The sequence below is a fragment of the Bombus terrestris genome, chromosome 2 (assembly GCF_910591885.1).
Source record: "Bombus terrestris chromosome 2, iyBomTerr1.2, whole genome shotgun sequence".
NCBI lineage: Eukaryota > Metazoa > Arthropoda > Insecta > Hymenoptera > Apidae > Bombus > Bombus terrestris.
In genome coordinates this window covers 2,286,313-2,311,920 of record NC_063270.1, presented here as the reverse complement: position 1 = coordinate 2,311,920, position 25,608 = coordinate 2,286,313, and the positions used below count along the sequence as shown (strand labels likewise).

The following is a 25,608-nucleotide window of genomic DNA, read 5'->3' as shown; positions in this document are numbered from 1 at the left end:
CTTGTGTCCACCAGTGGATGGCTTGATGGTGTCTACTACCGGGTACAAAGCGCGGCATCAAGGAGTCACACGCCACGTTCATGTCTTGAAGGAGGGCCTTCACCTCCTTGTCGACGCTTCCCTACTTCGTACGCGCATCCCAATTCCAGGCAGCCACGATAACTGCCACCTGGAGCAGCTCGCTGTCCCTCTCCTTGAGACGCCACCTTGGCGATGGGCGAGAACTCTTAGCTCTTCCTCCGGTACTGCAGGCCTGCGTGATGGGTGCATTAGTTGTAGTTACAGACGCCAATTCCATGAAGATGTAGAGATGATCCGAAAGAGTCTCGACCCCCTCGGCCATTCTCCGATCCAACACTCGTAGGAAGGCGCCGGGGGTAGCTCAAGTGACGTCAACCACGGACGACACCCTCCAAACCACGCAGGTGCTCGCCGAGCCTTTGTTGACTAGTAGGAGTCCTAGTCCTGCGGTCCAGTCTGACAATATCCTCCCACGTGTGTCCGTTCAGGGGTTGCCTCATTGCGAAGAGTGGGCATTGAAGTCCCCCAAGACGAGCACCTGGCGGGGAAAGTATCTCCTGACGCATTCTCCAACCCTGGCCAGAAAGTCCTCAAACGCGCCCAGGCTGCTGTTAGGGGAAACATTCGACAAACACTCGACGGCGATATAACCGCTGCCACGATCGAGCAGGGCCCCAGGGCACCCATCGTCGGTGTTCATGCTACAGCTACCAAGCTATTTAGGTCTCCGACCCAGTCGGGGACATCGGGAATACAGTACGGCTCAGCCACCACCGCCAAGGCGACCCCGCTCTCTCGGATAGTCTGGGAGAGCAGATCTTGTGCCCGTCTTGACCGTCCCAGATTAGTCTGGAGAAGGCGCATGAATTCACTGCACCAAATCCATGGCCTCCTTCCGGCCATCTACCGCACATCTGGTATCTTCTTCGGTGCACACTGGATCCGCTATGATTTTCTTCGTGGCAGAGTCACGAATTGATGGCTTCCTCTTGTTTCCCTTCTTCGACGAGCAGCACGCCGTTCCTCCCATCCGGTGGGCCGCAGGTGCCCCGAGCGACTCGCAGAGGGAGCACTTGTCGAGGCAGTACAGCCCTAGCGCGATGCCCAGTTTCGTCACAGGTGTGATTGATCCACCGTCGATACGCACGTCGCCCCGACGTGCCCTAGTTCCAGACGTTTAAAGCATTGCAAGGACCTCTTGGCATGGCTTCGACCCTTGCAATGGACCATCCCAGTGCCACCTTTCCTGCCTGAGCCAGCTTCCTCGCTCCGACTACTGGACAATGCACCCAAGCCGAGCCGAGACCGTTTCTAGTGCTTCCGATCTCTCCGACCTGCACCTTCGTGCCGTCGCATCCCGCAGTCAAGGTGTCCTGCAGTTCTTCCTTGGAAACGGAGATGTCTATCCCGACCAGCTCCGCCATTCTGGCTGGGGCCGCAACTCTGACCGTGGCCCGGTCCCGGATCTGCGCTAAACGCGTCGCCAGCGTGAACGCCTTCTTCCGGTCTTTATCACCGGGGACCTCCAAGATGATAGCGCCGGTTGTAGCCTTACGCATCTTAACCGCCTCGATGCCAACCTCTGCTAGCAGGATTTGTCGACGCCAGCACCTCCGCATATGACATTTTCGCCCCCTCACCGAGGGTCAGAGTCACCGCAGATCATCGCGGTGACCGAAGGAGCACAACCTTCTTAGCCGTTTGCACCAACACACATTTCGGGGTTTTCGTCGAGGTCCCCGTCGATGCGGCAGCCCTGGGTTTTGGGGTGCCCTTTGTCCTCCTCCCAGCCTGAGCGTCTGTTGCGGATGAAGCCACGTAGACTTGGCTCTCCACCGCCCTTTCTGTGATTTTCTTCACCTCTTCCTTCTTCCTTCCTTTCTTCCTTGGCCCGACCACCTTCCACTCTTCATCCTGCCGCTCCCTCTGGAGCAATTGTAATTGGGTGGTGCTGTTGGTGCGAGCCGACGCCACCGAATCCTGTCTGGCTTGCGCCTCACGACTATGTCGCCTATCTCCGAAGCGCTCTTCAATGGCCTTTATGATGGAGGATCCAGACAAAGGAGCTGCCGCCCCGAAAATAATCCTGGGACGCGTTCACCGCCATTCCCCCAAACTCTTTCCACAGGGCCTCGTTTTCCTCCTCGAGCAACGACGGCTTTGCATCCGCAAGTCTTGGGGCATTCTTTTTTTTTTTTTGTCGTGGAGGAAATCCGCAAGGACACCAGGCCGCTTCTGGGGGGAAGCCGGGCTCCAACCGACTAAAACCTCCACGATGGCTGTCCCGGCTGTGATCGAGAGAGATCCGCGAAATGGTGTGAGCGGCACACCGCCCCCCCCCCACCGCACAAAATGCATCCCATAATGGAGCGGTATGCGGTCACATCATACCGCGCCTCGTCGGCGGAGCCGCCGTGCAAGGTAGTCTGGTTCCTGTACCGGACTGCTTGGCGGTCTCGAGGCGCTGATCTACCAGTGCCTAAATTTAATCCCCACTGGGGAGCGCGGTGGATCTAGCGCGCCTCGGCAAAACGCGTCCACGGCTTCTGCCGCGACCTCGCCGGCCGATCCTCTCGGGGTGGGAGTTCTGCACTCTCACCCTCGCCGTAGCCTTTTTGCGAAGCATAACCTGCTCACAGAAGGAGGTCAGAGCCCTCCTCCCTCTCCCGCTCACCAACAATGCCTCGAGGATCGCCGGCGGCGAGACGTCCCATTCGATTTCCACGATGAGGTCGCGGCGCGGCAGCTCCCACGTCGGACAGTACTCCAGCGTGTGCAGCGCCGAGTCCACGCTCGTATCGCAGTGGTGGTAACGCGTAGTCGCCTCTTTCCCGATTCGGTGCAGGTACTCACCGAAGCACCCGTGTCCAGTGAGCACCTGTGTCACCATGTAGGGTGCCCGCCACCGTCCAACCAAACATCCCAGTTTGGAAGGACGGCCTCGAAGACCCTCAGCCCTGGCGCGTCCGCTCTCATATTGAGGCTGGCGCGCCATCTGTCGAGCAAGGCCCGCCGAGCCCGAACCCTAACGTCGGCGTCCACCGGACCGACCCGGTCCGACAAACCCCGAATGTGGAGGTAAATCTCGCGATACCTCAGTGCCTGCAGTTCGAACGGGGGAAACCCGGCGAGCACCGACGCTGCTGCCGCCGAAATGGTGCGGAAGACCCTCACTACCCTGATGGCCACCGTCCTGTGCAGCTTCCTGACCTTTAGGAGACTGCAGCGGCTGTCCATCCGGTCCTCCGCCCAGATCGGAGCTCCGTAGAGGAGCCTCGATCGCACCACGCCGGCGTACTGCCGGCGCACTCCGACGTCGGGCCCGCCCAGCCGAGGCAGCAACCATCCTAAGGCGTTCGCCATCGCTTCGACATACGGTGCCAGGCGCTCGAAGTGAGCGCCGAAGGTCCAGTGGCTGTCGAGGGTCAGGCCCAGATACTTCATGTTGGTTTCGACCCCTATCTCGGCCCCCTCCAACCTCAGGCAATAACCCGCTGGAGGCGTCCCGTGATCGACCCTGCGGTAGAACCACATTGCCTCGGACTTCTCGGGGGACACCCTCAGCCCCAATTCCTTGATCGCGGCGATCACGTAGACTATCGCCAGCTCCGTCAAATGGACGGTTCTGCCCCACGTCGTGCCCCAGACCAGTGTAGCGGCACTCGACAGCAAACTTCCCAACGGTTTCTGTCTCGTGCCTCGCTACACAAAGACTCTACCTTGCGAACAGATGATTGCCAGATGTCGATGCATTCTCACCGAATATTTACAGCGAGCCTAAGGACTCGCTATAAATCTTAGGATTCGTGCAGCTAAGATTCTCTAAAAGGACAAACAGTCTTTGTCTCAATAGTCCCTACACATACCACCCACTACGGGAAATCTGCTTTTTCTCACGTACGACGCTCCTCGCTAGCAACTTTCTCTCAAGGGCAGTTACCATCTCTTTCCAACCACCAACTCACGATTTAGCCAGTTAACAGCGACGTCCATTTCCCTCACTCTCTGAACTAACGCTTTTCTTAACGAATCCGATGATTCCGCATCCTTAGACACACCCAAACACAGTTTTCCTAAGGAGCATCATCGCGACACAAAGGCATTCGGGATCTATCGCGAGCCGCGAAGCAAGTTGGAAGACGCCTATCTGAATCGGTCGTCCGCGGTCGTACGTAATAACGAATCTGAATCTCTGGACATCTGTGCAATCGTCTCGACTCGAACCACCGCGTAAAGTTCCGCGCCGAGTTTGAACTTGTAACCTCGAACCGATAATTGTACCGTGCTTTCACCGCGCTAGTGTATACCACGGACACAAGCAAATAAATAGATATTGTTAAACTATACCGAGTGATTCTTCTATACCTATCACGCCCATCACCTCACCAGCACCAACGTGTCGTTGGCGTAGCATGCCAGTGCCGATTCCGGAGACATCGGCGCTCAAAGCACTGCGTATTACGCGATGTTCCACAGCAGCGGACGCAGCATGAAACCCTGCGGAACCCCGCGGTACACCGCCCTCTTAGGCATCCCCCCGCCAAGGACGGTGTAGACGATGCTTCGGTCCGAGAGAACTGCCCGGACCACACCTCGCAGATACGCGGGTACCCGAGGAAACCCGAGGGCCCGGTATATCCTGTCCAAGGAGATGCTGTTGAAGGTGTTGACCACGTCCAGCGACACGGCCAACGCCACGTAACCGCGCCGCTCGACCCTCTCAACCAGGGAGCGGACACAGGCTACAGCGTCTGCCGTAGACCGTCCCCTCCGAAAGCCAAACTAGCTGTCGTGCACTCCGGGGACACTCCAGGACAGGTGCGACTCGAGACGGGCCGCCAGCACTCTCTCCAGTAGCTTACCAGCCTCGTCCAAAAGGCACACCGGTCGATAGGCGGAAGGCGAGTCCGGTGACCGTCCCGGCTTCGGCAGCAAGACCATCCTTGCCTCTTTCCACAAAACGGGTGTAGCGGCACTCGACAGCAAACTTCCCAACGGTTTCTGTCCCGTGCCCCGCTACACAAGGACTCTACCTTGCGAACAGATGATTGCCAGATGTCGATACACCCTCTCCGAATATTTACAGCGAGCCTAAGGACCCGCTATAAATCTTAGGATCCATGCAGCTAAGATTCTCTAAAATACCAATTGTTACGGTTTGCCGATCATCTTTCAAATGAAGCATTCAAGTAAACTTTAATTTGTGGCGGCATCGACCACGGAACTTTCCAACGGCTTCGCGATACAAAGAGCTATGCCGTCAAAGCGCAATACCGACGTGCCCAATCTACCATCGATATCTCTATATTTCTTTCGCCGAATTCTCAGAAGAACGCATACGCGGCGACCGCCGCGGTACATCTAATAAACACACGGTACATCTAATAAACACACGAGGGGCGACAAAGGAAAGACTCCGTGGTTTCGAACAAACAGTCTATCTCAAGCTGCGAAGTACGACAGGTCTCGCTATAAGCAAACCATTAACCAAATCTTGATCGCTACATTTCTGTTCTGTTCTACCGCGAGTCGCGAGGCAAGTTGGAAGACGCCGATCTGAATTGTCCGCCCGCAGTCGTACGTAATAGCGAATCGGAATCCCTCGACATCTGTGCATCATCTCGACTCGAACCACCGCGTAAAGTATCGCGCCGAGCTTGAACTTGTAATCTCTAACCGATATCTGTACCGTGCTTTCGGCGCGCTAGTGTATACCACAGACATAAGCAAATAAATTGTTATTGTTAACGACACAAGTGATTCTTCTAAACCTATCACGCCCATCACTTCACGGGGAATTCGCCCCGAGACTGGCATCTGTCAAATAGACGCATTAATCTCGGGGCCAAGACTCCGGCGATGTCCTTCCACAGGCGGATCGGGACTCCGTCGGGGCGCGGAGTTTTCCGTGCTCCGATCCTTCTGACATCCTCGGCCAATTCTTCCTCGGTGACCCTTCCGGGCTCCAACTTCCCGCGGTGTCACGTGGCTCTTCTTCCGACGGTTGAGGCTCCTGCTTCTCCTCATCGGTGAACAAGCTATCCTCCTCGCCCGTCGCTCCCGGGAACAGGGTGCCGACCACCTCCTCCAGGAACCGAGGATCCATGCTCTCCGTTGCGGGAGGTGCCCATTCAGTTTGTTCAGTAGCATCTTATAAGGGCACCCCCAGGGATGGGAGTCGAGGCTGGCCAGTAGCTCGCCCCACGCCCGTCTCTTCACCTCCTTGATGGCTGGCTGCAGGGGCCTCCGCGCTTCGCGGTAGGCCTCGTACAAACGAGCCACTGTGGCTTCGTCCACCCGCCGCTTACGGCAGGATCTGGTGTACCGACGCCGAGCGCGGATACACGCCTCGCGAATACGAGCGATCTCCTCGGACCATCAGTACACCGCGCCGGCACGGCGCGGGGCTCCCGACCGCGGCATACTCGAATCGCAGATCGCATGCAAGTCGCACCTCAGCCGGGTCGCTCCCGCTTCCGCGTCCTCGTCGGACGGAGATTCTTCCGACCAGGCGACGGCTATAGTGACCGTCGCCATGAAGTTCTCGTCTTCTTCCCCTTCCCGGTGGGCCGGTTGGTCCGCTCGTACCGAGCGAAGGGTCGCCCATCGCACCCCCAACCGCCACCTCCATCAAGATGTAGAGGTGGTCCGAGAGGGTCTCCTCCGGGGACACGCCCCATCCGGAAACACGGCGGGATGCGGCTGGACTTGCCCACGTGAGGTCTACTATGGACGTGACCCCGCCACGCCACGCACGTGCTGGTTCATAAGCCGGAGGTCGAATGCGGCCGCCCAGTCCTGTACGTCGCGCCCCCTTCCGTTGGTCCTACAGGAGCCCCACGCCGTTGAGTGAGCGTTGAAGTCCCCGAGGACCAATGACGGACAGGCGCCCAAGCGTCTCACGCAAGCCGCGAGCCCGTTCAGGAAGGAGACGTACTCTGTCCGACTGATGTTGAGCGACACGTATACGGCCACCACGGCTAGGTCGCCCCATTTCGCAGCCACGAAACCCCGTCCCCGCTCGATCACCGAGCAGGAGGGGCTTCCCGCGCTCCCGTTTCAGAATATGGCGACCGAGCTGATTAGGTCCCCAGCGCCCTGTGACGCGGCGGGGATGCTGTATGGCTCGACCACCGCTGCCAGACCAATCCGCCGCTCCACTAGGCTCTGGAACATTAAGTCCTAAGCCCGGCCGGCGCGGTTAAGATTGCACTGCAGGAGCAGTTGTCCTCCTCCTCTTCTTCCTCTCACGTCGGGGACGGCTCCGTTTCCATAGCCTTCTCCGGGCCGTTCCCCTCGCAGTCGATGCATCCGACTTCTCCATCCTCTTTTCTGGCCTTTCCGGGGCAAGTAGACGGCGGCGTCGTTTTCTTCCTCGTTGCCGCGTCCCCGCCATCGCCTGGAACGGTCCTTGCCTCCTGTGCGGCCCTCTTCTTACGGGCCGGGTGTTTGCATGCCGGCAACCAGATGCGATGTGACGCGGACAGTCCCAGATCCGTGCACACTGGACACTTAGGTACTCGCGCCGAACAGTCCCTGGCGCGATGTCCTTCTGCCCCGCATCGATAGCAGCGCTCCGACCAGTCGACCGTCGACTTGCAGTCCTCGCGCACCATGACCCGACTCCATGCACCTGAAGCATTGGAGTTGTTGCGCCGGGAGAGGGGAAACCCCCGCCGTTGACCAACCTATATTGATCTTACCTCCCGATGATTGACTTTCCTCCCCGCTGTCAGCGGACAGTGTAGCCACACTGAACCGAGGCCCCGAGGAGCGTAGCGTATGGGTCCCACACTGACCTCATCGGCGCGGCAGCCCCCGACCTCGGCAACGGCGGCCGCCACCTCCTCCGGGGTGACCAAGTCCTTCAGTCCGGTCACTCTTAACTCAGCTGTCCTACGCGTCACGGTTACCTTGGCGGGTAAGTCCTTCAGCGTGGCCGCCATCCGCTTGGCCAGTCGCGATGCTTTATTCCCAGCGTCCTGGCCTGAGATCTCGAACAGCATCGCCCACGTGATCGCCTTCCTGAATCTCACCTCCTTGATGTCAAGTTCGGAGAGCTTAACTTCCCTCCTCACTTTCGCCTTTCTGTATGTGAAACCCGAGCCTCACAGTGAGCGATACCGCGGCACATCGTGGGGGTCGGGGAAGGCCGGGTACTTTCTCCCCGCGCGTGTCCCGCCCACTAGCGGAACGTTCCTTCCCTTTCGCGACAGTTCCCGCTCCGTCGCCGCCCCCGCCACTCCCCGCATGGATTCTCTCCTCGCGCGGGGACGCACCGGTGGCCGAGCGGTCACCTCTGCGAAAGTAAGTAATTTTTCAATTCATAAGTTCATCTCGAGGCTCTGTAGATAATCCGTAAGTACGTTCACTTGGTGCTGTGCTTCCCTCGCGTCCGCTCCGAGTAGAACGACATCGTCTGCGAAGGCCAGAACAGGCACTTTTCGATTTTCATTGATTTTTAAACCATTGCTTTTCTCCTCGATCTCTTCCAGCAGAGGCTCCAAGCATAGGTTAAATAGCAATGGCGACAGAGGATCGCCTTGCTTGACTCCTCGACGGATCGTAATCTCGACCCTGCTATCTTTGGTTCTTATATTTGTTTTACAATTTTTGTACATATCGCCGATTAGATCGACGATAGGGGCGGGCACACCCTTTCTAGCCAGACATGGTTTTAATGCGGCGTGAGGCACTGTATCGAACGCCTTCGAGATATCCACTATGGTGAATATCCCGTCATTGTTTCTTTTACTGTGATTTAGGGAAGAGTTCAAAAGTTCGATATTGATTTTACATCCACTTTCGGATGTAAAACCCTTTTGCCTCATGTTTAATACAATGCCTCTTCTGATCCTCCCGTCGATAATGGAGGAGAAGATTCGGCCTAAAATTGGGCTTATTGTTATTGGTCGCCAGTTCTCGACCAGGCTGCTTGGCTTATTAACTTTAGGAATTAACGTAGTTCTATTTTCTTTCCATACGGAAGGAAAATATGAACAATAAACAAGCATATTATAAATTTTTGCCAATATAGCGGACAGGCCGGGGATGGTTAAATGATCTCTTTGTAAGCCATCCGGTCCTGCAGCAGCCTTTTTCGGAGAATTGAAAAGTCACCAGATACAAATATTGCGGAGGTACTCGATCGCGCTGTTGGTTACCGTGAATACTCGCTCGATATTGTACTACATTCTAATCGTCCGCGAACGTGTCTGTTTATTTATACTGGTCGAAGGAGAGTCGAAAAATTTGAATTTGTCCTGACCCGACGGTTGCCTGCCATTGTTTTGCCCGGAGTTTATGTTACTTGTGTAGCGGCACTCGACAGCAAACTTCCCAACGGTTTCTGTCTCGTGCCTCGCTACACAAAGACTCTACCCTTCGAACGAGATGATTGCCAGATGTCGATACATTCTCACCGAATATTTACAGCGAGCCTAAGGACCCGCTATAAATCTTAGGATTCGTGCAGCTAAGATTCTCTAAAGGGACAATAGTCTTTGTCTCCCTACACATACCACCCACTACGGGAAATCTGTTTTTTCTCACGTACGACGCTCCTCGCTAGCAACTTTCGCTCAAGGGCAGTTACCATCTCTTTTCAACCACCAACTCACGATTTAGCCAATTAACAGCGACGTCCATTTCCCTCACTCTCTGAACTAACGCTTTTCTTAACGAATCCGATGATTCCGCATCCTTAGACACAACCAAACACAGTTTTCCTAAGGAGCATCCTCGCGACACAAATTCATTCTGATCTATCGCGAGCCGCGAAGCAAGTTGGAAGACGCCTATCTGAATCGTTCGTCCGCGGTCGTACATAATAACGAATCTGAATCTCTGGACATCTGTGCAATCGTCTCGACTCGAACCACCGCGTAAAGTACCGCGCCGAGTTCGGACTTGTAATCTCGAACCGATAATTGTACCGTGCTTTCACCGCGATAGTGTATACCACGGACACAAGCAAATAAATAGATATTGTTAAATAATACCGAGTGATTCTTCTATACCTATCACGCCCATCACCTCACTTGTATTCCAATGGTCTTGATGCTCCGGGACAGAACAATAACATGATTTGATTTGTCCTCTAAATCATGTGTCGCTACACTGTTAAAGTTGGTAAATCGGCAGTGTAAATAGTGAACAGCAGAGGCCCGAGGACACTACCTTGGAGTATGCCAGCTTCTATTGGAAATGTTGCGGTTATAGCGTCTAAGTATTTAATCATGAACAGCCTATTGGTTAGATATGATTTTAAGATGGAGTGTGGTAGGATTTTCTTTAGTTTGAACAAAAGTCCTGTATGCCACACTTCGTCGAACGCCTGCTGAATGTCCAGGAATACCGCAGATCAATATTTTTTCTTTTCTAAATTTTGGTTGATTTTATGAGTTAGACGATGAATTTGCTTTATCGTAGAATGTTGCTTCCGAAAACCGAATTGATGATCTGGCATTGTTTTCAAATCCTCTAGGAGTGGAAGGAGTCGTTTCGTTAGCATCTTCTCAAATAGTTTGGACAAAGTGAGTAGAAGACTAATTGAACGATAAGAGCTAGTTTCGTGTATTGGTTTTCCAGGTTTAGGGATAAGAGTAATCGATAATATTTTCCAAGACTTAAGATAGTATCCAAAGCGAAGAAATGCATTAAAAATAGAAGTGATGAGAGCAATCCCTTTTATGGGAAGCTCCTTGATAGCTTTGTTACTTATCTGGTCATGTCCCGATATTTTCCTGGGATTTAGGGGATGGATTAATTCCATAACTTCTACAGAAGTGAAGAGTTCAATAGGAGGAGACATCTGGAAGGGAGAGTGCAAGTATTCCGTTATTTTCACGGCAATAGTGGAGGAATATGGTTTGAAGACATTAGTTAAATGACTTGCAAACAAGTTGGCTTTTTGTATAGCCACGCTACGCGCCCATCCACCTTGCGGATAGCGAATTTGAGGGATTATTTACGGAGGACGAGTGAGTTTCCTGGATGCCTTCCATAGTGAGTAGTTAGAGTTAGCTGTGGGAGACAGATTAGCAAGATATTTTTGAAAACAGTCATTTTTGTAATTTTTAAGGATTTTGGTTAGTTTCCTTGTTGCGTTATTTAGCTTACGCTTGTCTTCAGGTGTTCTATGACTTTGCCATACTCTTCTGAGTCTGCGTGTTTTACCGATTTGACATTAGAAATTGGAAATTTGAATCCGAACACATAATTATACAGCACAATATTGATTACGTTGACTCTCAAACTTCTGGCTATTCAGATAAGTTGAAATACAAAAATGATTCATTAAATATTTATATGGAATAATCGTAACAGAGATATAAAGAAATAAGAATATTAGCTTGGTAAAGAACAATATATGTCATATTTATTTTATATGTCGTTTAATACAAATAAATAGTATTATAAAATAAATGTTATAATATAAAATTCAACTTTTAAAAAGGCACACTGTTAAAACTTAAACATTCATATGAGAATTTTTATAAAAGATGTTATTAATAAAAGACGTTTGAGCATATTAAATAATTAATGAAATAAAATTATCTTCAAATTATTAACTATTACCACATCAACATTAATAACCCGTTTCCTCTTTGAAAGAGTTAGATTTTATGGAATGTTAAAGTACAATTATAATCAATTTAATGCGTAAGTAACAATCCAAGTATTATCTTGACCTGAATTTTCATTAGCATTTTATTCGTCTTAATTTTTTATGCTCTCAGATATTCTAAATGCTTTTAAGTAATAGTGATATACAACCTTAGTTTTAGCAGTTTATACATATAATGAAATATCAAGTCATAAGCACAGAGTGATCGTTTGTACTTTGGTCAATAAAATACTTAGAAATAGATTAACTTGTTACAATTGTAAAAAATATTAAAATCACTGATTTCATTAATATTGGATTCGAATGTCAAAAATTTAAGTCCACAGTGCTGTTGGCATCATTCCTTCTACTGTACCAGCAGCTGGTTTCAGATCCTCATTGCATAAAAAGTGCAATGGCATGTTTACTAAATGACCCTAAAATAAAATTAAAAATGAAAAGATAAAGTTTGTTAAAATAATAATAATAATGATAATAATAATAACAATTTTTTTAAACTATACCTTAATCTGTTCAACCATTTCTTGGGCCAAAAGTGTATCCGATGAAAAAAGTGGCTCCTTATCTTGATATTGCTTTAACATAGAAAAATTAACAACTTTATCTGTCGGAATAACATGAAATACTTCTTCATAGATTTCTGTGTTTCGATTACTCCTAGCACACCATACATCTTTGTAGAATGATTTTTTAATTATATCAGTTACATCTATATCTTCATTTGTTTTAAATAATCCCAAATGTTCAGAAATTAATTGTTTCCGCAATGATCCTGCAAATTTACCACAAGGAAACGGTATATCGTTCATTCTTCCTTCTTCGAATTCTTGATCCTGTAAATTATAGAATAGTTAATATTGAAATGATAAAAAATTACACAGTTGAGTCAGTTAAAATAATACTTACATGAATTATTACTGCAATTTCGCTGTCCCTTGTTGCTGTCATGCTTCTATCATTAATATTAGCAGAACCACAGATGACAGTATTATCATCCACAATTAATAGCTTACTGTGAACATATATTAATTCTGTCACTAATGTACCATTTAACATCGCGTGCGTCCTTAAACCATGGAATGTAATGTACTCTCTAGGGTCCTCTATTCCTGCTTCAATTAGCCGACTTAAGATAGCATCTTTACCCCTATTTATAATACAAATACTTCTAATTTTTCAACTCATTCACTTTTCATCCTTAGTTGCAGTTTAATTTTATAACAGAACTTTTACCTTGATATAGAAGCATAATTCCAATGAGTAATAGCACGCAGAGCAGTACCAGTTGGTCCTCCAACTTCGCCTTCAAAACCTGGTAATAAAGGCATTATTACAAATACTCTAAATACTGCACCCTCACGGTGTGCTCTTAAAATGCGTTTCAATAATGTTTCTCCAATACGATTTTTTACTGCAGATCGTTGCATGGATGCAAGCGTTATAAAAAATTGGTTCTCTATGTATATATACCTGAAATAGAAAAATGTGTATTATAAACAGTAGGTCAATTAATCATTTTTCATGTTTTTAAAAATTAATTTCACCTTTCTGCTTTACTAATAGCCTCAATATAAGCTTCTTGAATACTTCGCTCTATTGTTTGTGAGTCGAGAAAACCAGCCGACCAAGAACTAACTGATCTTAATACTTGACAGTTGACGTTGTGTATAGTAGATCTCTCAATAAATGGTACAGAGCTACTGCAATTATTGTACGTTTTTGGAAGCAAAAATGGATAACATGAATTTAATTTTGCTTTTTCCATCTACAAATATAAATTATATAAATGTTATTTAATTATTAGATTGTTATAAAATTAGAAAGTACCTGCCTTAATTGCATTCCAACGTTGAATAAAATGTCTGGCAACATCTCTTGCTGTTGCACCTTGTACCATAACTCCTATATCGTGCCATGGCATTCTGGGAGTATTGCTTCTATCTACTAGATCTTGATAAGGTTTTTCGAGATCATTAAAGTCTTTAACAATAAAATTTACATAGTCTTTCCCCAGCCATAATTTAGCCACACCTGGATATTCTGAAACTTCATCTTCGTTATATGCTAGTGACTGACTAGTTTCAATTGGAGTTTGCATTGTATAGCTGAAAATGTCAGTGATATTCTCTAGTTGGTGTAAAAATATATTCAGTTTTTGTTAAATATCTTTCTGAAGTATGAACTTACGTAGTCATAACATTCTCCTCATCACTATCTTCTTCGTGTGGATTATACACCATATTAATTAATTCTTGTCTTTTTAACTTAATACTGTGTTTCATTCTATCCATGGTGTTTTTTGCCATTCCAAATAAATTTTTACGTTCCAGATTAGGTGTATCACATTTCATAGTATCTGATTCTTCTATTGGTTGTAATAGTAATAAATCACCAGCATTTAACTGTGATGTCGAGAATGGCGATATTGACGTCTTATTATTTATAATTGGCCTAAAGAAAAAAACAAAAAGTAAAATAAAATGAGTAGCTGAGCCAAACTTAAAGAAAATTTGAAATATAAAATTTATGAAGAATAATAAGTAAGAAACTTACAACACAGGTATAGACTTGGTAGTAGCCATTACAACTGTGTTAGTTGCAATAGCCAATGGTAATAAAACATGCTTATTTATATTGCCATTTGATACCTTTTTACTGCTTGTATTGGTAAATCTACCTTTAGATGGAATATAAATACTGGAATGATGGGTGCTGCCTGTAATTGAGAACAATAAAATTAAATGCAATTAATAACAATGATCGGTATTTAATTTCAAGTATCATGTACCTAAGTCTATTAATCTATGTTCATTGTTGTCCCATCGACCATAACATAGATCGATTCCTCCAAGGAAAGCAATACTTTGATCAACAACTACAATTTTTTCGTGGTGTGCCCACAGAAACACTCCCACTCGCGCGTGATCTGGATGACGTAATACTTTTATATTTTCAGGGCATTTTTCAACTAGCCGTTGTTTGCTATAAAAACTGTTTATGCCCAGTGCAACTTCTACTTCTTTATAGATCATTATATATACTTTGATTCCTTCAAACTAAATAAAGAATTGATTATTATAAACATATACACGTGATTTCTTTCAATTTTTGACAGCATTATATGTTATATTCAAAATTACATTAGCCTTACCAAGAATCCACAACTTTTGTCAGCATTAATAAGGTAGAGTGTTAAAAATATTAATATGAATAATTAATAAACACAATGTTTTTAATGATATACTCACAGCTTTTCTTTGTAAAATTTTATCTAATCGCCAGTAATCACTATGAATAGCTGGTCTTTTCATATAAATTTCAGGTGATAACCACCAGTCTGCAATAAAAATTTCTTCTTTTGCATCTTCTAACGCGTCTGCAACAGCAGACATATAACTTGATCCATCTACAAACCATGTGGCTGGAATAGGGGAACGATAAGGTGCAAACGAGTTGTGCGGATTCGATTGTATAAAGTCTCGACCTGTGCTAACATAACTTATTAATTAAGTTTTCAAAGTTTTACGTTACGCACTAGTCAAAGAACTTACCTTCCCTGTTACTAACTTCTTGTATGAATTCCAGCCATTCTTTGGCCTTTCTTCTTGTCCAGCACTTAATTAGTATGTGCCTACTGAGATTTACTATTTGTATACCATTTCTTAACCCTGTTGTATACAGACCAAAACTGATTCCGAAACCATTATCCATTAGAATCACTGATTTTATGCTACCACTTTTCGGTTCAATATAGGCAATAAAAGTATCTTTAACAATAAGATGTCGAGAATGCCATTTCCTACATAGAAATGTGCAGAAATGAGTACATCTAATACAACACATGCCCTCAAGAAGACCACAAAAGTTACATCTACTTCTTGCACCTGATCCAGTTCGTTTTAAAACAATTCCTTCTTTGCCTTTCATTCCTAAATCTTCTATAAATGACAAATGTGAGACTTCTAAAAAATTGACCTGAAAATGTTTTACACTTGTTAGTAATCATTACATAAATAAATGCAAATTATTAACTCACTGTTTCTGGATGGTGCAAATAAATTTTTATTTTTAATAAATTATTTAAGTACTCTTCTAATACTTTTTTCCTATGTTCTAGTTGCTCATAAGGTACTAAAACATCAGGCTTATTTGGAAATCTGAAAAAAATAGTTTGTCCCATTTTTTGGTCATTTACAATAAATAAATGTATTTTCTTTTTTTATGTATCGTTATACCTTGGTAGTGCACCTTTATAACCTTTCCCTTCTTTTGTATCACCCAAACTTTTTAAACTAGTTCTTCTTTCTTTGTGACTTTTAGTTGGAAAAGGTATATTTAAACTGGTGCGATATATTTTCAATTGATTATGCAAATTTTGGATATGTTTGTATCGTTTCTTAATTGTCCAAATAAATGGTCCATGCCTAAATTCAATAGTATACAAATTTGGATTCAATGGATGTGTTGTTACGCTACGCTCATTGTCTATAATGTCCACATGCACTTCTTCACCAGGAATAAAAACATTACGATACTGGCTTTTAAAATTTTTTGGTAAGTCGTGTATAGCAGAGAAAGGTATCACACCAGGACGTTCTAGTTTAAATAAAGTAAACAATGCACAATATATTTTACTAATATAGTTAGAATGTTATTTTTAAAGGAAGTCAGTTAAATAACACAGAAATAACAAACCAAAGTCATAAACTCACCACTATTATCAGTATCATTATTAGAATTAATATTTTCACTTTCATTTATAGTAATTTCTAATGAATCAGGTACACCCAATGTATCATCATATTCAGGATCATGAGAAACACAATTCTCAGCTTTTTTGTTTAAAATACTGTCAGACATTGTTAACAGTATTTTACAAAATTATCAATAGATAACTAAACATATGTAATTAAGTTAAACTAGTTTCACAGTGTACTTTTCATTGCCTTCAACTTATAATAACTTTTACATTATACTCCTGTTTCTTGCAATATCAAATAATTTTTTTACATTACACAAATTATCTTTATTAATGAGAAATAGTACATACAACAGTAGAAGTTATTTAAGAATAGAACACTGACGAATATGTACATCATTAATAGATAGGTGAATAGATAAGTAGTAATATGGTGGAACAAAAAAAATGTGATGACAAAGAACTAATGTATTTTCTTGATTAAGAAAATGATCTAATGCGCGCGGGAGAGGTTTAGAATATTGACTATAAATTCGTCAGATGTAATTCACAGGAACAAAACTAAAGTAAATTGCCAGACTTGTTTCATTACATGTTTATGGGTATTTATCTATCGATTAAAATTTTTCCATATTGTACATTTTAAAAATATGAACTTAAAGTTACGATAAAAACTATGAACGATATAATAAAAGGATACAACCTATTTACTTATTAAATGTCACATGTCACGTTATTAAGGTTATAAATATTATCGCTTCTTTCCATAAACAGTTTTAAGGTAATGAATTTTACATGGTATTGTAAGAGATTGATATATAATTCTCAGATAATTCCATTATCATAGGTGGTATCGTCATAATTGATTGATTACACGAGCGATTTCATCGCTGTTCATTATGTGACAGATTAAGCGATTTATACATATCTCGTCTGTTCTTACACATTTGTTGACTATTGTAGATCTGACTCTAAGAACTGTCGGTATGGATATTTTCTACTGAAACGTGTGAAGCGTTACCTTAAAATTGTTTCTTTTTTTTATTAAAACTTTTTTCTATTAAAATTTTACATTTTGAAAGTAAAAATATCCAATAGATTTCACAAATTAACTAATTAAATTTTCACAAGTACGTGACTTTATTTATGACGATTATTTTCTGTTACATTGACATGATCTATGTTTGATCATTCTGTTTTATCAACAGAGATAGCAATTCCATAGAAAAATATGTATGTATGTACTTACAAATATACAAAATAAAAATCTTGTATTTTTTTTTCACGAACGAATAATGTTCTGAAATCTTTCGCTGCTATTCGTAACGTGAATTGAGAATTTTGTTTGTCATATATGTAGCGTCCTCTCTTATACGTGATGCGTTGATATGCATATTTACTTGTAAATGAAGATTTATTTAAAAGACGTAATAAATTACTACATTACTTTTTCTTTGTAGAGTTGTAGATAAATTATTTTTTCACAGACATTATGGTTTAATAATATGTTTATCTCTTTCGTTTGTTTATCAATATTGATGAATATACTATTACTCATGTTTATTATATTGCGAGTAGTACTTACGTAAGATACACACAATACTAATTAAAAATCATGAAAATTTTAGATATGTTTCTAAAGCATCATCAAAGTCTAATTCAAATCTTTAAATATTATTAAATAATTGTTAGCACATTTGTTGTTTTCTTCAGCTACTATTTTCCAAGAATTATTTAAAAATCTATGTATATGCATAGTTATTATCAATGACATCTTAACAATAACTGCTTGTTGTTGATATTTATTGACACATACATACGTTTCAACAAAGGAGACACTAATAAGACAAAGATATTTGTGTAAAGTTCGTGTCAAAATAATCTAAATGTAATTTATAGAAGGCTACAGAAAAAATTTCTTTTCAGAATTTCTTACTACTAAATTAATTTGTATTTTAACCTTGATAAAAATGTATTTATATAAAGATACGTTTATATAAAATGAATTGATCGATAAAAGATCATGACAATCCATGTAGATACAATTCCTTGCCGAAAATCGAATCGCTCTTTTATGTGCAGAACTTCGACTCGAGATGTCATTGAAATCGCAAAAACATTCACCGTACAACAATAACCAGTCAAACATTGTTATTATTATTTCGAACAGTCGAGTTTAACGTATATATAGCGCGTGTGTCGGATACAAAGAAAAGTGGAACGTTTTATGAAAGGGTTCCATGTAACCTCATTTTCCGTTAATAATATGTACTCTTTACGCTTGCAATCCGAAAACTCGATATTTCTTATATTACGGAGTATAGGCAGGAAGCGCGCAGCCGTGTGATTATTAGGAAAAGTAATTGTTCAGTTTTGCGATCTACTTTCGAATTGGAACGCAAACGATCAATTTTATTCCTGGATTAGAATGTCAAGGGAAAGCGATGCAATGCACGCGTAATGCAATAATAATTCAGGAGAAGGAACATCTTTTATTTTCTTTGTATTCTTTTGTTAACTTACTTGACGTTGTCTGTAGTTTTTATCGAATTATGATAAAACCTTCCTTAAATATTTAAGCTTATTATTTAACCATTCTTTTATCTATTCCTATGATCGTATCTCCTTATTAATTGAGATACAGAAAAGTCTTTTCGCAAATTCTTTTCTTATGGTATGGTAATTTAAGGCCGAATATAATTGTAAATCATTGATTAAATACACTTCTGTAAACGATTAGGAAATCATTAGATTTGACGATTTTAGATAATTAATCAAGGATTTGTGATGAAACACCGTGCTCCAAATGACGCAACATTTTTTATGATAGTTTAGTTTGTGCAATAACAGATTTCAAAATAATAGGGGATGGAACTGTTTGAGCAAGATGATTTAGAATTGTTTGCGTCATAATTAACACTACGTGTTGGAATGGTGTTTTTATTCCTGTGTGTTCTATACGTAATGTAAATACGTGTAATGTAGCATATAAATTATGTAAATCTAGTTATTAACGTTGGTAGATCAAGGCATTTGTAAATGCGATTCTACATCACTAATTATATAAAATGATTTGTCTATTGAGTCCAATAAACGTATTCCATTTTATAAACAATGTAAGAGAGTGCTTCATGTAGGTACATGCTCTTTAAATGTAATTGTATTAATAGATTACAAAGTTAAAAGTGTTTCATTTTTTATATATATATATATATATTGGTATTATATGAAAAAGATTTCATTGGTTAATATAAATTCACAAAGTGAATAATTCAACTAAAATTTTGATTTTTTATGGAATTTTTTTAATGGAATTTTCTATTAATATGAGTGAAATTTTAATAGATGAAATTAGCATGTTTTGAACTACATATTTTATTTTGCATGATGCAATTTTCATAAAAAAGCAGTTGTTATTAAACTTGTCAAGACTGTTATAGTTCATTTACATTCGTGTAAAATACCAGGACTAAGCGTTATAACTTTTTAATCATTCTTTCAGACGATAATCAAAACATCTTCTAAATTACAAATATGTAGTCTTCGTAACATAATAATCATGTAAATAGTCGTTTACATAGCAACTTATTCGATTAGCCATTCTTTATTGATATATTCGCTATTCGTTATACTTTCTATTTTTGATGGAGTAACATTATATGAAGTAATTAAAGGGACTCGTATTTAAATCGTTTGACATCTGAGGTTACAAACTATATCGTATCTAATCTTTCACTAATTCTTTAACTAGTTCTTATTATGTATCGATTTAAACTTAAATCCTAATAAATAGTAATTTTACATGCTATTTACAGTAATTTTGCTTTTATACGATTCTCTCGTTTTGAATTCTCGATCATCAGCAAACAAAAGGGAATTCGCATCGCTTCAAGATTCGATCTTTAAGATCATCTGGTCTACAAACGAAAGAGAATTTGTATCGGTCCAGGATTCGATCTTTAAAATTATCTGGTCCAAGCAACTTTTAATTTCATCCTTCTTCTGCTATGGTTCGGTTCGATAATGATCGAAGTGGCCCATAATCGAACACGCGTATCCGTGTTGGTAAGTAAGTACGTATTCTCGGATCGCAGGAAGTCACGCATATCAAAGTAGCTATCAGTCAGTAAGAGGAACGAGGCGACGTGTCGCGGGAGGGGATGCTTTCGAAGTACCTGTACCTGGAGGTAGGGGCAGCGTATAGGACGCAGAGAACAGAAACGCGCTGGGTGGTGTGGCGATGGTAGTGGTAGTGGTGGTGGTGGTGGTGGTGGTGGTGGCGTAGAGTCGGGCGAAAGGGAAAATAGTCGGGCGAACACTTTTTTTCTCCCCCATTTAGAGGCAGGTTTTTTGACACGGCGGTCGTTCGATCGACTTCCATTTGTCTCCGAGCATTCCGTCGACTAACGTCCCAAACATACTATTACACGTTGCCACCGGTGCAAAGCCGAATATCTCGCGATGATGCGCGTCGATCGCTTCCCTCTGACCTGATCGAGTTACGTGTACGGTCAATACACTCGTTACAAACTTACTTCAATTTCTTCTCAGTGATTTTCGAGCAACCTTTTTCGTTTTGAACTTGCGGACGTGCAAAACGTAATCAACGAATGGATTGATTCGATAGTTCGATAGTTGAATGTTCCTTTGCTATACGTTTGATACAGAGTAAAACGTGATCCTTGTGATTGATTCTGATAATTTGTGTGCGCTGAAAGCGAGGAGGAACCACGACAAGACAGGTGGACTGAAATGATACATTGGATCGGGTTCGTCTAAGAAGTTGCAAGGTGAGTGGAATTCAAGTGCGACCGAAACATTCAGCTCTTTTGTTTTGACATGGGAAAATCATGAGTCGTCCATTGAAATGAAACTTGGCAAGGTCGTTGCTGCAATGAGCGAGAAATAAGATGTGCCTCCTAGATTGTGTTTCATTTTTTTTCTGGTGTTCTGCGCTCCGTTAGTTGACTTATGGTTGGTTACGTAGTAGAGACGATCCTCGAGGTTGATGGACGATAATAAGGAGCATAGAACGATCGTCCTTAAACTAGATGTGTAATCGTTCGGTGCGTTTAATCGGTGATATCGATGATCGGGTCGTGCAAAAATACCTCGGCTTCGTCTCGGTATTCAACATCGATAACGCGAAACTAAAATAGTTTGAATCGATCGAAACTTAATGTTTGAAGGAAGAAGGTCTCGTTGATGTGTCAATTAGGAATTTTCCTGAGAGTAGCTGCAATAGAAATACATCGGAAAACCCATTCGAATGACAACCGGTTAATGAAAAAGTTGGTTATCGAATCTGTGTGCTTGGCTGTCCCGTAATCTCTACGGGAACTGGCTGGTGTTGCAGAATATTAACCGAACGGTCGCGGAATTAACTGACCGTTGCCTGTAACTTGGTAGTCCACTTTCACGCGCGCAAACTTCCAGATGTTCCCGGCATTTCTTACGTAAAACTCAGTTACTTGAGCAGGCCGTGCCGAAATGATCTTTTCTCTGCGACGAGGTTCGGTGCGGTAGTCCGTTCGTCGAGCACGACAAAGAAATTTAAATCGAACAGTAATACTGAAAATTGGCCTCGAGATCAGCGATGCATGAGCAACGTGCTTCGGAGAAATTTCTTTCCTTATCTCGCCAGTTTTCTATATTGCTTTATTTTGTGAAATGAAAGTATGTATTTTTTTATATATGTATCGAAATTGAGCAATTGAAAGAAAGCGTACAGTTCGTTATATTAAGCCCGAGTTCGCGTTATAATTATTTTCTTTATTTTATTCAAAAATGGTACTAGGCGTTCCATACCCTTGTATATACATACGTATATCCTTGTTTAAGAGGAACGATCGATTCTTTTACGAAAAATTCATTCTCTATTGAAGATACAATTCTCTACGGAATATGCTTTACAATTGCAAGCGAAACTTGATACGTGCATATACCGTAGCAGAGAATTTACTTTCGATTGGCACGTAACAGATTCGTGCGCACGAACGATCGTGGAAAGGAATCGGACGCTGGAGTACTGTTCTCTCGAGAACGTTTTTAGTCAGAGATTGTAATACATAATATTACAAAGGAATTAACGAATTTCCTTAATTGTCGATAAAAATAATTCTTAAATCAAATTTAGATCATCAATCCAATTCACTAAAGCAATTAAAATTTTGTCCATTTTATTGACAATTTTTACTAATGCATGTTCCCCAAATATACGAGAAAAAGCTATGGAAATCGAGCAACAAATGTTGACAGATTTGTCGGTAGCAAATAAGGAGAAGTTGAATGGACGATGGTAATGAATCGTAATACAACGCAGCTGAGTCTAACGGTATTTCGAGTACGGTCGTCGATCCATAGCTGATCTTGATCTTCCTCCTCTCCTTACTGATCTTCGCGCTAACAGAGGAAAGAGGATCGAAAGAGCTCACGATCATCACGACTAGCCGCGTACTTGAGACGACCTCGTTAGATCTGCCGTTTGTCAAATTCTCCGCATATAGAAATCGATTTTTTACCCTCCTAATTTAGATAAAGTAGAATTGATGCTTCAACTAGAATAATCTTGCAATTAGGGAACGCCTTTTCCTCTTTCGCTTTTCTGATTAAATTCTATAATTTTACAATTCTTTAATTAAGAATCGATTTTTTAAAGAAAAAAAAAAAAAAAAAAAAGAAATGTGAAAAAAATGCACTTCTACGTAGCAATCTGACGTTACGATAGCTATAAAAAAGTTTTTAAGGAGTTGTCGTTCATAATGTATGTTACATTAGAACATTACGTTATATTTGTTGATGAACTTAAAAATTCTTTGACATTACACAGCTTCTAATGGTGCAGTATTTAGAATTTACTAGAGTGATCGAGATCTCGAGGGAAATTTTTCCTTTCGTCAAACTTGTTTCCTTTTCTCCGAGAACATTTCTATATGCTTATAGACCATTAAAGACATATACTTAAATATTGTCATTCATCTACTTCAGTCTCCCAAAGCCTCCCAAAGTGAGGAATATGTTCTCACAGTCTAGCCCCTGCTCGTTTTTTAAAGATAACTATGAAAGTTAAATTGGTATCGATTGCTTGCGTAGGAGAAGCATCGGTGCAACCGATTTAGGTTACCATTCAGTGCAGAGGGTGGGGAGGAACTATGGGCATTTTTAAACCTTTCCAGTTGACACGAAACGTACCTTGACCTCCTTTCGAGATGTTACTTTTCCAGGCAGCGGAATTATTTGCGATACCAACGAATTTAATTAAACGACCTAACGCGTCTAACGATGTTTACAATTACATAAACGGAAATTAGAAGTTGAATTGACGTTTCTCGGAAAACCACAGAATAACGATCGTGATATTATTAAATGACAACGTGTCAGGTGCTGTTATTTTTAATGGAACGAATAGAGAGGCGAAGGCGTTCTGGTACAACGTTGCGAGATAAAAATAAGGTTCCGATCGATCTTTTTGATATAGAAGAAAAAGAGATAATTGTGTATTCATCCTTAACGACGTAAAAATAATCCAATCCGAGACAAGACACGTCGATGATATAATTTAATATCAGGGGTAATTTAAAAAAAAATATTTTTCGATTCGATATATAAAAATCACCTAGCATTTAGTATGATCTTCTACATGTTCTCTAACGTCATGGTACAGTTACCGAGAAATATACTCACCAGTTAATAGGCCAAGAATTATACGAGTAAAAGTAGACTTAAATGTAGAAGGTGGTGCTTGACTTTCACGCGTCTGCATTATGGGATATAGGGTGATCCGAGAAAGGGGATGAAGATCGCAGATTCATATAGTATCTATAAAAATATATAAGCAGGTAATTGTTATAGACACCACGTTAATCCATCAAGAAACAATAAGTGAAAAAATGTAACTAAAGCAAGTATGTTGTTTTGCAGAATGGTACGAAGATTTTCGTGGTGTACGGTGGTGGCATTGGTGGTGCTGCTTTTCGTCACAACCGATGGTCTTCGTGAGCATAGTACTCAGGTAAGTAAATGAGTATCATAGAGGAACCAATTCCGCATAAAGATTACATTTAGATAGCAACGAAAACTTAATTACGTCTTAACGCATAATAAACGATTTCGGTTGATTTAATATTATAACTTTATACTCATTAATGTTACTTTTAAAATGTAGGAAATCTTTAGAGTATGATTTATTATGTGATAACATATGTCATTTAACGATCATGCAATAGATATTACATTCTAGAATAGGTATAAAGGATGCTATGGAAGATTTTATAATATCATTTTTTTTATCGAATGCGTTTATGAATGATTTGACTTTTCGTAACCGTTACTGAAACTATAAATTATACTGGAGAGTTTTATTTTATTCGAGACATGATTTATATCTGCATTATATTCTGATTAAGAAATTAACGATTATATTCTCTTTATACATTAATAAGTTTTTTTTATTTCAGTTTCTTTAAATGTGTCCTTTGCTTGAATATTTATTTATAACAATTTTGTTTCTAATTTTAAACATCGATTCATTTCAGAGATTGTTATGTTTCAAACTTTCACGGAAGCCACGAATACATTGGTTATACAAATTTTTAATCAGCTACAGAGTTGTCCTTATATTTACTTGCGATGCTTGTCATTAACCTTTTTTCTTTAAAATACGATCGAAGAGTACCTCTATCTCAATTTTGTGTCAAGGATACTGTATTGCCGATACCACGTTTAGCATGGTGGCGGTGTAAATTTACTTTTTTCTTCTTTTCTTTTCCATCGAAGGCTACCGCGCCAGTGGAACGAATTAATCCTTGTTATTTGAATACGTCTCGTAATTGAACCTGCATATGGATAATTAGCAATCGAGGAAGCAAGTTATTTGTATGAATGGCCTGTACGACAGCGGTGATTCGAGAAGGAAATCCTAGGCGTTTTTATCGTGGAGAATGCGACGCGTTCCTTCGCTTCCTGTCGTTAAGTCGCATCTTCATCGTGCTCGTTTCACTGTTTCCCGTTGGTCTTTGACGCGTGTAACGTTAACCTAATCGCATCATGCGATTTAGGGAGGTTATCAATCGAAAAAAATCTATCACGTGAATGCGCAGAAACGCGAGTTGTTAAGTTGGTAAACCATGATTGGATGTTGGCAATTTACGCTATACCACTTACGTCTGTGGGATTGGTAAGCGTTATTTAGAAACTGTTTGAACATAAAAAATAATTAAACAAAATCGGTTGAAAAGAGGCAGAGAGGAGAAAATTGTAA

The 25,608-nt window shown here is 42.0% G+C and overlaps 3 protein-coding genes across 12 annotated transcripts in view; 1 reads left to right on the top strand and 2 right to left on the bottom strand.

The window, feature by feature from the left end:
- Window positions 1-2,904: 2,904 nt before the first annotated feature.
- Window positions 2,905-3,555, bottom strand: LOC125386118. Its single transcript, XM_048411053.1, has one exon. It carries the CDS (start codon window positions 3,553-3,555, stop codon window positions 2,905-2,907), a length of 651 nt encoding a protein of 216 aa, XP_048267010.1.
- Window positions 3,556-11,375: 7,820 nt separating this feature from the next.
- LOC100652186 (phospholipase D2) lies at window positions 11,376-17,322 on the bottom strand. Its single transcript, XM_012314674.3, has 15 exons — window positions 17,050-17,322; window positions 16,363-16,545; window positions 15,886-16,246; window positions 15,687-15,807; window positions 15,202-15,625; window positions 14,899-15,134; window positions 14,439-14,706; window positions 14,204-14,366; window positions 13,838-14,101; window positions 13,482-13,755; window positions 13,195-13,415; window positions 12,884-13,120; window positions 12,557-12,797; window positions 12,154-12,483; window positions 11,376-12,066 (listed from the first exon to the last, which is right to left on the bottom strand). The coding sequence occupies exons 2-15, from the start codon at window positions 16,508-16,510 to the stop codon at window positions 11,965-11,967; spliced, it is 3,390 nt and encodes a 1,129-aa protein (XP_012170064.2). The 5' UTR covers window positions 16,511-16,545; window positions 17,050-17,322; the 3' UTR covers window positions 11,376-11,964.
- Window positions 17,323-20,628: 3,306 nt separating this feature from the next.
- The window catches only part of LOC100652307 (mucin-5AC), a 46,289-nt gene continuing 41,309 nt past the window's right edge, over window positions 20,629-25,608 (top strand). For 8 of the 10 annotated variants that reach the window (XM_048414495.1, XM_048414489.1, XM_048414486.1 and 5 more), the window contains exons 1-2: window positions 20,629-21,139; window positions 24,270-24,360. In XM_048414495.1, the coding sequence (XP_048270452.1) occupies window positions 24,271-24,360 (90 nt within the window). In that variant the 5' untranslated portion in view covers window positions 20,629-21,139; window position 24,270. The remainder of the gene's footprint in view (window positions 21,140-24,269; window positions 24,361-25,608) is intronic. The other 2 variants (XM_048414493.1, XM_048414492.1) reach the window with 1 other exon arrangement.

Bases quoted from the DNA above. Each gene is read 5' to 3' on its own strand.
- LOC125386118 (XM_048411053.1), bottom strand. From the start codon at position 3,555: ATGTGGTTCTACCGCAGGGTCGATCACGGGACGCCTCCAGCGGGTTAT.
- LOC100652186 (XM_012314674.3), bottom strand. From the start codon at position 16,510: ATGTCTGACAGTATTTTAAACAAAAAAGCTGAGAATTGTGTTTCTCAT. The intron at 15,135-15,201 runs GTAAGTTCTTTG...ATGTTAGCACAG, and splicing joins AGAAGTTAGTAACAGGGAAG to GTCGAGACTTTATACAATCG. The intron at 14,707-14,898 runs GTGAGTATATCA...TTCTTTATTTAG, and splicing joins AAATTTTACAAAGAAAAGCT to TTTGAAGGAATCAAAGTATA.